This window comes from Centroberyx affinis, unplaced genomic scaffold, assembly GCF_046629955.1.
Source record: "Centroberyx affinis isolate AG114_WGS23_722 - 3 ecotype Tasmania unplaced genomic scaffold, CSIRO-AGI_Caff_v1 ptg007582l_1, whole genome shotgun sequence".
In the NCBI taxonomy this organism is placed as follows: Eukaryota; Metazoa; Chordata; class Actinopteri; order Beryciformes; family Berycidae; genus Centroberyx; species Centroberyx affinis.
In genome coordinates this window covers 68645-82604 of record NW_027283826.1, presented here as the reverse complement: position 1 = coordinate 82604, position 13960 = coordinate 68645, and the positions used below count along the sequence as shown (strand labels likewise).

General features: G+C 43.4%; 1 protein-coding gene and 1 pseudogene across 1 annotated transcript; both read left to right on the top strand.

Moving 5' to 3' along the window:
* The first annotated feature begins 347 nt into the window (after window positions 1-347).
* Window positions 348-2996, top strand: LOC139639712 (olfactory receptor 52K2-like). The gene is made up of 3 exons (XM_071513860.1): window positions 348-784; window positions 1438-1664; window positions 2617-2996. The coding sequence occupies exons 1-3, from the start codon at window positions 348-350 to the stop codon at window positions 2994-2996; spliced, it is 1044 nt and encodes a 347-aa protein (XP_071369961.1).
* A 3467-nt stretch (window positions 2997-6463) lies between these two features.
* On the top strand, window positions 6464-7409 carry LOC139639711 (olfactory receptor 8G17-like; annotated as a pseudogene).
* The last annotated feature ends 6551 nt before the right edge of the window (window positions 7410-13960 follow it).

Sequence of the window (13960 nt, the reverse complement as noted above, 5' to 3'; positions counted from 1 at the left end):
CATTTACTGTGGGTATTGCAGCAATTATAACAATGGATTCTGGGTTTAGTTTTCCGTGTTATTTGCTATATGAAATGTTGAATTTTAATTGCAATGAGACATTTTGAGATTAAGCTGTAGTTGTCTGTTTTATTGTAGCTACTATGAGGTAGTTAACTATTTTTACATTTACAAAGGAAGATAAAGGGTATTAAAGGAAAGCAATGTAAGGCCATAGGCCAATCATGTCATATATCATATCAGATATCATATACTTGTCGTATGAAACTCCAATTTTGTTCTAAAGGTTTACATGGTCCATTACAGCAGTGATATATTAATTAATGAGATGAGCAAACCATCTTATAATGCAAGGCTTTTCAAATCATCTCCTGTATTTTGTTTTTTACAGAGCTCTGCTGGTTTGGATGGAGAACGTAACCATGGTAACACCTCTGACACAGCCTATCGTGTTTGAGCTGGAGGGGTTCCATGTACCACAAGGCCAGGGGTCTTTACTGTTCTTCTTGGCTCTGCTCAACTACATGGTGGTGCTGCTGGGGAACGGGGTGGTGATGAGCATCATCGTATCCAACAGGGTCCTGCACAAACCCATGTACGTGATGATTTGTAACTTAGCAGCCTGCGACCTGCTGGGAGGCACGGCCGTGCTAATCCGCCTCATGATCCATTTCTTAACGGGGCAGAAGAAGATCCCCTACATCACCGCCATCGCCCAGGCCTTCTCTGTGCACATGTACGGTGCTGCAGTGCAGACTATTCTTGCTGCAATGGCCTATGACAGGTATCAGAATGCACGGGCATGTTGTGAGAAAATTGGTCACAGATTTAGGTTTAGTATTGGTTATTTTTTGTTTGTTCATTATTTATTAATTTGGTAAATATATGTTGACTCAGATGACACAAACCCAATCCAGGTAATCTCTTCCCTTATCCTGTTTTTTACTGTTTCTAAATGTCCAGTGTTTCAGTTTAAAGGAAACTTCAGTATCTACCTGTTAAATGACATATCAACCTCCTAATTTAGTTTATTTTCATGTTATAACCTAAATGATAAGGGTATTTTTTAATCCATTTCTTACCGTCAACAAATCCTATGAAAATAACAAAATCAGCAATGAATTTGTTAGGCTAAAAAGGGAACGTGGGGAGTCACAAAGTAACGGGAGTAGAGCAAACGCATTGTTGATTTTGTTATTTTCCTAGGATTTATTGACAATAAGAAATGTATTTAAAAACACCAACCGTATCCTTTAAATTGAAAATTGAAAATTCTATGACCCTCGGGCTGTTGAAACCCTATCATAACCTGTTGGATAAACTCAAAAATGCATGGTGGTCAAGCTGAAAACAAGGCTGTCTTTCATGTCTTTCAACAGTTTGGTGATACGAGGTTATTGCGACGATATTGTGTTTGCTGCTCCTCTGCCTCTGCAGGTACATGGCTGTGTGTGAACCGCTGAGGTATCACGCCATCATGACATCAGCACGGCTGCTCCTCTGCTGCGCCCTGGCCTGGCTGGTTGCTTTGCTCTGTATCGGCGTGCTCTTCGCCCTCAACGTGGGCACGCCCCTGTGCGGCACCACCATCAAGCACGTCTACTGCAGCAACCGCTCTATTCTGAGACTGGCCTGTGGGCCCACTCCCATAAACAACATTTATGGTCAGTTCCTAATGTGAAATAATGATCAGAGGCTAGAGACAGATAATGATACTATCACAGACAACCTCAGTGATATTCACTGAAGATATGATCCATGAACTATTTCACAACCAGTGGTGGAAGAAGTACTCAGATCTTTTACTTCAGTAAAAGTAGAAATACCACAGTATAAAAATACTCTGTTACAAGTAAAAGTCCTGCATTCAAAATGTTACTTAAGAAAAAGTACAAAAGTATTAGCATCAAAATTTACTTAAAGCAACAAAAGTAAAAGTACTCATTATGCAGAATGGCCCATTTCAGAATAATACAGTATATATTATATAAGTGAATTATAATTATTGATGCATTAATGTGTAAGCATCATTTTAATGTTGCAGCTGGAAAAGGTGGGGCTGATTTCCACTACTTTATATACTGCTGGGTAGCTTACAGTAATCTATAATAATACATCACAATTTATTAGTTGATTATGTTTTGTATTAATAATCTGAATCTGCAAAGTAACTAGTAATTTAAGTTATCAAATAAAGGTAGAGGAGTAAAAAGTACAATATTTCCCTCTGAAATGTAGTGGAGTAGAAGTATAAAGTAGCATTAAATGTACCTCAAAATTGTACTTAAGTACAGTATATGTATTTAGTTACTTTCCACCTCTGTTCCAATCCAGCTAAATTAAAATTATTTTAATGATGCCCACCACTGCATTATTGCTTCACACCTGAAAGAATTTATATGACTCTTTTCAGCTGTTTCCTGGCACAAGAAATAGTCTGCCAGAATGCTGTTTGAGTTAGTTTTGTGTTAAAATACACTCATTATATTGAACTGTACATCATTCAAGAAAGAGTTGTCAGCAGTGTTAATGGAGGGTGAATTAGACAAATGAGTGATGGGAAACTTACATGAACTGTAACCAAAAAGCTAATTGTGGATTTCTATCGTGTTCTAGGCTTGTGCATGTCCTGGTCTCTGAGCACAGGCACCTTCCTCATCATCGCATTTTCCTACATCAGAATCCTGCATGCTTGCATAAAACAAGGCAGGAGTGAAAATGGCGTCCGTAGCAAGGCCTTTCAGACGTGTGCATCACACCTTGCTGTGTATGTACTATATGAAATTGCCTCAGCAATCATAATTGTGGCCCACAGGTTCCCCTCAGTCTCCAATAACATCAAGAAGTTCTTTAGCATTTTGGTTATCATTGTTCCACCGGCCATCAACCCCATTATCTATGGTCTGGTCACTAGAGAGTTACGCACAAGCATCATCAAGCAGTTCACCACACGAGTCTCACCCAAACAGCTGCAGCGGGTCAATCCCTTCAGATGATTATATCGCTAATGACCCGAGCAATTTTGAAATAAGTGTACTTATGCATACTTGTATACATTAAAATAAGTGTAAAAATTTTTTTTAAGTTATGTACACCGCATGTGTAAGCTATATACTGCTCTGCTCTAAATGTTAGTGTAATAGATCTATTGTGCAACTATTGTGCTTTTTGTTAACCGTTATTCTTCTCATCAGTTGATTCATGTAATTTCTTGTCAGACAAATGTACTGCACTGTTTGCATCACAATATGAATAAAAAGATGCTTTGTTCTGATTTATGCAGTGAAACCGATCAAAGTGAGGGTGGTAGAAGCTTAAATATTGTAAACACCAATTTTCAGGAGAGAAAAATGATTTCAATTAATCAGCCAATTTTTCACAGGACATAATGTAACAAACTTGGTGTTATTTAGGGTTGTTGAGGTTATTCATAAATATAGCTTGGATATTAGAGGAAAGGGGAGAGGGTGAGGACAGTATGCAATTGGAGTCACGGCACGTGTCAAGTTGACACTTGCCATCATAGATATTTTGTTGAAAAATATAGGACCTAGAACCAACACTGATCACTGGAGACCTACTCATCTACCTTTTTACCTGCATTTCCGCAACATTGCACTTACACTTCAAATTTATTGACTGAGATATTGCAGAGTAGGTGGTTAGGGTTAGGGTTACTCTGCAATATCTCAATTATCTCAATCAATACATTTCTAATCTCACCAAGCAACATCTCAAGCAACATGACACTGCTGGCTTGAAACAGACCGTTCAGCAGTTCAGAAATCTAATTGGATCAGCAAACAATGAATGGCAAAGGAAATATTGCACATTTATACCAGTTTATCATCAGAAACACATATTGACTGGCATTAATGCAGTTGTGTGCAGAAAAAGTGCTGATTCTGATCTACTAATCAACAAGCACTTCGCGCTTTGTCCTAACTTGTCATCCTGAGGAAGCCATGGCTGTGGTTATTGGTTCAAAGACACAACAGGCAGAGAGAGAGAATACGTTTTCCAAGAACTTTTATGTTCTCATTATATTTGTTTTTTTTTGTTTGTTTTTTATATAAATGCAGAAGGGAAATCATGCACAGATGTTTCGGCTGGTGCCTTCTTCACTGAAGAATATAATGAGAACATAAAAGGTCTTGGAAAACGTATTTCTTCTTTGAGTGCGAACCTCTTTCTCCACTGTAGACATTTGAATGGTTCTTACGCACCAAACAAAGCAACGGTGAACACGGTGATTTCTCCTATAGAGAGAGAGAATAAGAAAGAGAATAATAAGAAATAAAAGAGAGAGAATTATGCTCTTTGTCTCTGTGTTATAAATTTCTATTCAACAGTCAAAGCGTATTGAACCAGTGCCTATCAATAAAGGAGAGTTAACCTCGACATGTTCCTCATGCAGTTTGCCCCCCCGAGCTGATATGTCAAACTGTGCCTATGACCCTGACCCAAATAGTACTTTTTCTGAACAGGATATTAAGGTATTCAGCTAACCTCTGGTTGAGGTTTTGGGTTGACAGCACCATATCAGTGTTCCAATAACAAATCTAATCCTAGATGTATTTGTATTCCAAAACACTTTAAACCAAATTTTCCTCCTTTCTCTCCATTTCCCCAGTTCATCCACTGACCCCGCTTAGCTCCAGAAGCTGCTTTGGCACACCTTCTCATGTCCTCTTGGCAATGTATTTGCTTCACTATCAATTTCCTCTTTTCTGTGTGTGTTGCTTTGTTCCATACACGTTTGCTTGTGCCACGACCAAGGCCTCCATGCTCCTGTTGCATATGCGCTTCAATAGCACTGTGTCTAAATGTCGATTGTGCTTGCTGAACTGTTTCTTTAGGAATCCATTACCACCCAGTTGTAGGTGCCAAGCTCCGAATGACAATGCATTTTTGACTCCCAAGAAAGATGGGGTTTTCGGCCAAGGCTGGACCTCCGCCCATTAAACTTTTGTCTCAAGGTCCTCCACTTCAATATGCTGCACACTGCCCAAACCAGGGGAGTGGTTTTTGGATCTCAAAGATGTGTACTTCCATGTACCATTTGGCCATGTCACAGACCCTTCCTGCGGTTTAAATTCCAGGGCCAGGCATGTCAGTTCCAAGTAGGTCTGTCGAGTTGTTAGCCATCCAGTCCTTAATGGAAATCAGACAATCGTGCAAAACAGTTTGTCAGTCTTATCTGGCTTAAAAGAGATCTGCAGCTGAATATCATCAGCGTAGCAGTGATAAGAAATACCTTTAAATTGGCTAATAATCAGTCCTACGGGAAACATATATAAAGCAAATAAGATAGGACCCAAAACAGAACCCTGGGGCACACCGCAGGATAGGGCAGTAGTTGCAGACATGTAGGGACCAACCGACACAGAAAAACTCCTATCCGAGAGATAGGAGTAGTCCAGGGCGCTCCCAGAGACACCCACCCACTGCCTAAACCTTTCGATCAGAATGAAGTGATAACCATAATAACTCAGTCCAACCTAATGATAGAGGATAAAAAAAAAAAAAATCACTGCATTCAGACATAAAAGAACAATTTGAACCAGGGGGGCGGTAAATAAAATACAATAAAACGGATTTGAATGACTAACTTTGGTCATCTGCAGTTCAAATGAGGAGAAAGACCCAGTGCTCACTGTCCGACTTGCAAAGCAGCTCCTAAACACCACAGCAAATCCTCCACCCCGGCCCGAGGTCCTGGGAGTGCTGATAAAAGTACAAACGGACAGGCACACTTCGATTAGGGGGCCATATTCCATGCTCCTCTGCCAAGTCTCTGTCAGAAACAGGAAATCCAAGTCTTTTGGAATAAATCTTGGCGAATAAATCTTTCATACTGAACGATTTATTCGCCAAGATTTATTCCAAGTTTACCTTACTCTGTAAATTAGCCCAGATGGCACCCTGGCCTCTAGGCATTTTATAGTACATTAGCCTCTCACCTCTAGGAATTTAATAGTACATTAGCTTTATTTACACAATAAGAAAAATCATTTTTTATTTATTTACACCTGGAGAGCCTGTTGTCAGTTGCCATGAACCTCATATTAATGACATACAGTTACATCACCCATTATCTGAGGCAAAGTAAAATGCTTCCCCTGATGATAAAATCAAATCTATAAAAATAGTGAATGAGAAACAGGTCTTGATTCACACTTAAAGTAGGCTGGTGAATATTAAGTGACTGCAGAGACAACAAAGAGAAGACCAAGAACTGACTGAGCTGAAGGAAGCAAAGTGGGCACTGTTGAATTCCTATTATTAGTGGTAAGTTTGGGTTTGGGTTAGGCTTGGGTTGTCTGGCAAAAGCTTAAATGTCACTTTTGTTTAGATTTACAGGCGCTACTTTGTCATAGAGTATATCATTGATATATCTAGATTGCCTAGACTTTACTCGTGACATAACAATATCCCCTCCTGTGTTTCTTGTTTCAGGTTGATGGAAAACTACACCTACAACAGCTTCACACTCCAGCTGGAGGGCTTAAAGGTCACAGAGGTTTCCATGTACCCTACCTTTCTATTTTTCTTGTTCTCCTACTTATTTATTATATTTGCCAACGTGGGCATTGTAGTCCTGGTGTGCATTGAGAAGAGCCTTCACCAGCCTATGTATCTCCTATTTTGTAATCTTTCAATCAATGACATCCTTGGCAATTCCAACATGCTGCCCCGGCTGCTTACAGACATGTTGGTGCCTCCCTCTGAACGCCTCATGAGCTATTATGAGTGTGTGGTCCAGGCTTTCACCACACACGTTTGCCACTGCCTCTCACACGATACTCATGATCATGGCCTTTGACAGATATGTGGCCATCTGCAATCCTCTGCGCTATGCTACCATCATGAGTATTAAAATGGTGATAAAATTAACTGTTTCTGCCTGGGGGGTGGCCTTTGTTTTGGTGGCTATTCTGCTCGGCCTGACCATACGGCTGAGCCGATGCAGGACTCTGATCACAAACCCTTTCTGTGACAATGCATCATTGTTTAAACTCTCCTGTGAGAGTGTCTTTATCAATAACGTCTATGCCCTCACCTTCAGTGTGGTTCTGCTTACTGCCTCTATAGGCAGTATGGTTCTCACCTATATTAAGATTACAGCTGTTTGCCTGACTAGTAAGCACAAGTCTTTGAACAGTAAAGCCTTGACGACTTGCAGCACTCATCTCTGCCTGTATCTGATCATGTTTTTCAGTGGAATGATTCCCATTATCCTCCATCGTTTCCCACAGTATATATATGAAAGGAAAGTCTCAAGTATTCTGTTTCACATAATCCCTGGCAGTCTCAACCCTATGATTTATGGAGTGCAGTCCAAAGAGATACGGAAATTCTTCTCTGTATTCCAGCCCAAAAAAACCTTTACTATTATTTTAAAATAAGAAAATAAATGCTTTTGTAAAAGCATGGGCCACACAGAAGTACATTTTAGCAGTCCACAAGTTTTGTGTTTGTACAGTATGTATATACATGAGCGTCATGTGGATGTATATGATGTAGAATATGATGTAAATGTTGTAGAATGTGATGTAGTATGGTATATAGTGATGTAGTATCTATATGATGGTATGTTAAGCCCTTTGAAACATGCTTGTGATAAAGAGCTATATAAATAAACATGACTTGGTGCACAGGATGTGGCATCTGAGTTTTGATAATTCGGTGGCCAGAAACATACGGCATACCTGTGGCATAGCTGGGAACAGGGCTGGATTAGGAGGAATACATTATCAGTAGGTGTCGTGGCCCTGGCTTCAATCATGACCAATAAAATCATATCTTTTCATTTACCTTCCAGGCAGTGTGCTCTGCGCCACAGTGCACTGACAAGTTTGGGATAGAAGCGAACAGTCCAGAGCAGTTCCACCATAAAAGCTTCTCCCAAGAAGAAACTGATGTCTTTATGCGGGAGGTGCAGAACTGCCACAAGCAATTATACAGCAGCTTAAATAAGCCGTCATGGGCAGATGGCAGATGATGTTAAATTTGGTTAACATGTGTTGCTCTAGTCCTAGGGAAACTGTTGCCCAATGTAGGACATGGTTCAGTGACATTTGAAAAAGCCAAACAGAAATTGGCAGCAAACCACAAGGACAGTTTGGTGACGGGAGGGGGGCATCCACCAGCCAGTCCCTGACATATATAAAGGATGTGTCCGTCTCCACAATCCCCACTCCATGTGTCATGGCACATACTGACAGTTCTATGTTGGATGACAATCATTCATCATCACCACAGCCACATGTGTATACAGTTAAAATGAACAATTTGCTTGAGGGATTTATATCAAAGTGAAAATGGTCAACATATCATCCACGAAAAGGCTTACTAAGCTTTTGAATATGATTTGTTCACATGCACATTGCCTGGTTGAGCCACGGAACAAACTGTGCTTTGCGCTGTGCGTTTTTGACATGGACTAAACAGCCGGGTGACGCAAGCACAAATCCCTGCATTTCTTGATACCGAAATTGCACTGTACTGCACGATCATCACTGACACCCCGGGTTATTGATCCCCACCAGAAAGGACATCTGGGCTGCTCTGAATGCCCTATTTTCACCCAAGCAGATACAAAATAGATGGATGGATGGATGGATTATCGGCATATGAATGCTGGATTTGTGTCAGGCATTTCCACCATTGAATAGGGGGACTGAGACAATCACCCAAGAAACAAAAACTGTATTGCATTTAGAAACTACTAATACTCCACTTTTCCCACGGTTCCCAGGATAAGGTTGGTGTTTTTTAATGCAATTCTTACCGTCAACAAATCCTATGAAAATAACAAAATCAGCAATGAATTTGTTTTGCTAACAAGTCTCGTTCATGTAGCCGATGCCCAATAAAGCCATAGAACTCCATTGTATAAAAAAAAACGACTTTTTCCTCAAACAACTTAATAAGCCAACCGTAAACACGTTTTCTATCTCAGGGAAGTAGTTCCGTAGCACGAGGTAACAGTTAGGGATTTTTAAAATTGAAACTATGTCTTTGTGAGCTGTATTTAAAGATTTTTAACTTACAATTGGAGCCAATGACTTCTGGGTTGAAGGCTAAAAAGGGAACGTGGGAAGTCGGAAAGTAGGTGGGAGTAGAGCAAATGAATTGTTGATTCTGATATTTTCATAGGATTTGTTGACGGCAAGAAATACATTAAAAAATATCAGCGTTATCCTTTAAGCACTCTGGTGGCGAGGCACAGCTTAGGTGCATATTTAGCGCAGTCAACTTGCATTTGCATTGTAATTGTTTATGATGTTGATTTGACCAAGACAATGAAAAATTGCCCTCATTTCCACCTCTTAAATAAAATTAACCTGAGAAGAATTGGTGCTGTTGTCATTTATCAATACACAGGATATGTTATTACTATCCCTTGTGCCATAATCCAAGGTGAGCATTCATCATCATCATCATCGTCATGTCGAGTCCCCTGGGGCAACTCGGGCTCTTGAGATGACACCTCTCCACACATCCCGGTCCAGCATGCCAGAGCGCGGTTCATCAGCGCTGGCATAGCCAGTGTCCTTCTTCAGCACGTCCACGTATGTTATCCTCCTAGCACCACCTGTGGCTTTACCGTGCATGGGTTCCCAGAGGACAAGTTTTGAAGCGATGAGGTCAGGATGGCGCACTATGGCCGGCGAGCCTCAGTCTCCTTTGACGCATCTTTGTGGTCACCAGCGGTAGACCAGCGTAACACCCGTCCAGCAATTTCTCCTGGGCAGCGGTGAGTGTCCATGTTTCTGCCCCATACAGCAGGACGGATTCAACAGTGGAGACGAAGAGGTTGCGCTTGATCTTCCTGCTGAGCTCAGACTTCCACATTTTCCTCATGTTGTGCAGCACCTTTCAAGCGATTGCCCTTCTGGTCTTGAGGTCCTTCAGGGAGGATAAGATCCAGGCACCGAGGTACCTGAAGTCCTCCTCCACTTTGAGGGTCTCTCCACTGCTGGTGCACACGACTGTGTCGTCGGTGTTGAAGGCCAAGACCTTGGTTTTCTTTGAGTTCAGCTGAAGTCCCACTATTAGGCATTCCATTTCGACTGCCAGCAGGAGCTTGCGAGCTTGCTCAGCGGTGTTTGAGATGAGCAAGATTGTTGTCGGCATAGTCGAGGTCCGTAACTGTGACAGCTGGTACACGACGACTCCTCCTGGGTGCTAGGGTGACCCCGAGCTCCTCTTCACGTCCAGTGATGGCCTTCCTCAACGCGTGGTCGAGTACAATAATGAAGAGGTAGGGAGCGAGAGTGTCGCCCTGAAGCACGCCGGCGAGGATGTTGAAGGTGTCTGTCTCGCCGTCAGGTGAGTTGACCTTGGCGTGAGTGTGCTCGTACGACCTGCTGATAGCTTGCACTAGCTTCTCAGGAATGCCGTATGCCCTCAGAATGCGGATGAGTTTTCCTCGGTGGATTGTATCAAAGGCCTTCTTGAAATCGATAAAGGTCATGATTGCTGGGAGGTTTCTGTTCCGCACTCTCTCGATGATCCTTCTCTGAGCCAAGACCTGCTCGACGGTTGTCCACTTCTCTCGAAAGCTGCTCTGCTGAGGTCTCAGCAGGGGGTCTAGCACAGGCCGAAGGCGGTTGAGAATCAACCTGTTAAAGGTTGCAGGAACTGAGCTGAGGCTGATCCCTCTGTAGTTGTCTGTGCTTGTTAGGTCACCAGACTTTGGGATCGGGATGATATTGAGAAGGCCCCATTGGTCCAGTAGTTCTCCGGCATCATAGGCTTGGTTGATGAAGTCCAGTATGATGTTGTCAACTGGAACATACTTCAGCACCTCTGGAACCACTCCATCCTCACCGCAGCTCTTGCCACTCTTCAGGGATGCCTTTGCCTTCACATACTCTGCCTGTGTAAATGGGCAATCATCAATAGGGAGGTCTGTGAAAACTTGGCCAATTTCTTCATCTTCATCAAGGACAGTTGGGGGGTTGCCAAGGAGATTCTTGAAATGATTGTACCAGGCTTCAACACGCTGTTCGTCACTTTCTCCCTTGATTTGAGTCGCCTGTGCCGATCTTCTCCCAGAAATCTCATTTATCAGCTGCCAACTCTTTGCGTGCTGTTGATTCACATGAGCCTCCTCCACTTCTCTGACCTTCTGAGTGAGATGTTCTTCCTCGACGGCGTTGTAGATGTTGAAGAGCGCCGTCTTCTTCTCAGCGTACGCCTGTCTGCTGATCGAACTGCAGTCGGCTACAAAGGTGTTGTAAGCTGTGACCATCTCTTCTCGTGCCTTGACCACACGAGGATCAGAGGACCTCACTCTCTTCTTCGCCTTGGGGATCTTCTTGAGACAGACCTCAGCCGCCTCCTCGTTTGCCCTGACAGCGTTGCTGTCTCCCCCTCCTCTCTGCCAAGCAGCTGGAACCTGTTATGGATCTCCACTGCATACTGCTCTTGTAGTTCCAGGTTGTCCTCAAGCTGTTTCCAGTTGTACTTCACCCTCTTGGTGGTCTCCTTCCTCTTGGCTCTCAGACTAAGTCTGACTCTTGTTGCAACAACACGATGGTCTGAACCAATTGTAGCGAAAATACGGTAGGCTTGTGAGTTTACAATGCTGTTCCTCCACTTCTTGCGAGTTAAAATGAAATCAATCTGATGATTGGTGTTGTGGGGTGAGAGCCAAGTCCAGATCTTGCCTCTCCTGTTTTCAAACAGAGTGTTGGAGGCCAGCAAGGAGTAGTCTTCCATCAGCTCCAGTAGGCGGGTCCCGTTGACATTGATTTCATCACCATAAGTGAAGCGAGCATCGCTTGGCCCCAGGCGAGCGTTGAGTCACTGAGGATCATGAGGAAGTTGTGTTCGGGAACTGTCTCTACTGTCTCTCTGAGCTTGTCGTAGAAGGCCTTTTTCTTGCTGTCCTCGCGTAGGACACGATAACTGTCAGGATTGGATTGCTTTTGAAGGAAGCTGTGATGATATGGTCTGATACACGTGTCACGCCAATCAGTGTCCTCTGAGCTGCCTGGTTCAGCATAATTCCAACCCCTCCAGTAGCTGCTTGAGCCTCATTCCTCCAGGCCGATGCAGTGATCATGTACTGGTCAAGCACTTTGCTGGTCTTCAAAGTTGTGAGCATGCCATCCTCATGGACAATCCGGTGCTCCTGGATGCCGCAGATGGCAATACCCTGTTCTTTCATGCTCCGTGCCAGCTCCTCCGCCCTGCTCACATCCTGGATGGTTTGGACGTTCATCGTAGCAAGGATGAGGTTCCGCTTGCACTTGAGCAATTTCACCTTAGGTCCCAGAGTGCACACTTCAGCCGCTCCCCTCCTCAGTAGGTTTGAAGGAGCGTCTTCATCAGGCACGACTAGCGGGCGTGCACTGGTTCCTGCGGCTGGCATCCTGCTGACTCCCGCAGCTGGCAATATAGGATTTGTGTCCGAATTCATCATCATAATAGCCTTTCAGTAGCGAAAATAGAGCATCGGGCGGTCGCTGCTCCTACCTGTGCCATCCTGTTGTAGGCAAACCTACCCTGCAGGACGCAGAGGAGGATCTGTTGGGACTCCAGCCCTAGCCTGCCTAGTGACATTCTACTGACCCGCCTGGCAGCGGGGAAATTGGATACAGTTTAACATCTTACCCAGGAGCATTCATATAGAGGCCCAATTCAGAGTTTAACAGAATGATATACTACCATACCAATGTGTACCATAGAAAACTGTCAGAAAATCTACAGCACCATAAGACAAGCAGCAACATTCACCAGCTACCTACTTTAGCTTCAAGGTGAGTGAGTGTAGGCAAATCATTGGGGTTATCAAGTAGGCACCTTCCTTCACCGATGTTTCATTGAATTAGGCCCACGACACCTCAAGAAGGCTCAACAGTGTATTTCAGCGTCCCAGAAACACCTCCCTCTTTGCCCAGACTCAGCAGACCCAAGTCCACTACATTGCTGCTGCTGTCACCTGCACCTTGTTGTTATCAACAACACTACTTTACAACACTACTTTACAATACATACTTACAATATCCCTTTCTATTGAGAACATTGAGTTACACACTACATCTAAACCCTACCAAGTCACACTATGAAAGTTAGTCCAAGCAGAGAGCAGATACCCAACCGTCTCAGCAGTCCGCATATCCACATTGTATCTGCTTAGGCTAAGCTACGTCTGGCCCTGCTGGCTTGTCTGGCAGCTTCTCATTGAATGCTAGGGCCCAATCAGCTGTCCAGCCACCCTCAATGTTTATCTAAGTCACACGATTAATCAGAGGCCCCATTTGTGTGTATGGTTGCAAATTCTAGCACAAGGCAACACTTAGGCTACCGAGCTAATGCTAAAACAAGATTGACCCAAACATGCTAGCTATCTGATGCTAACACAAGGCTGCCCCAGGCATGCTACCAAGCTAATGCTAGCACAAGGCTAACACAAACATGGTACCGAGCCAATGCTAACACAAGGCCTACACAAGCATGCTACCAAGCTAATGCTGACAGAAAGCTAACTCATGCTACCAAGCTAATGCTAACACAAAGCTGCCCCAGGCATGCTACCAAGCTAATGCTTGCACAAGGCTAACCCAAGTATGTTATCAAGCCAATGCTGAATCAAGGCTAACCCAAGCATGCTACCAAAAGGCTAACTCAGATACCTAGGCTACTTTGTGCCCCAGTTAGCATGTGTTCTCCTCATCCATGACCACTCACTAGCTCTGATGGCTGCTTCTGACACAGTCTTCATTGCCTGCTTTAAACTCTGTCCACGGATGCCTAATTCACCAAGAAGTGCTAACATTGATCTGTCTACAAATCCTCTGCAACCTCAACAGGCTTCAGTCGCACATTCCAACATCACTGCTCCACCTCAGCCGCCAGATCAGAATACTTGAGTATCTTCCTCTCATAAGCTTCATCTACTGCATCTTCCCATGGCACTGTGAGCTCTACAAAATACACAATC

Coding starts and splice junctions, on each gene's coding strand:
- LOC139639712 (XM_071513860.1), top strand. CDS start 348: ATGCAAGGCTTTTCAAATCATCTCCTGTATTTTGTTTTTTACAGAGCT. Junction 785..1,437: donor GCTGCAATGGCCTATGACAG/GTATCAGAATGC, acceptor CTGCCTCTGCAG/GTACATGGCTGTGTGTGAAC. Junction 1,665..2,616: donor TCCCATAAACAACATTTATG/GTCAGTTCCTAA, acceptor ATCGTGTTCTAG/GCTTGTGCATGTCCTGGTCT.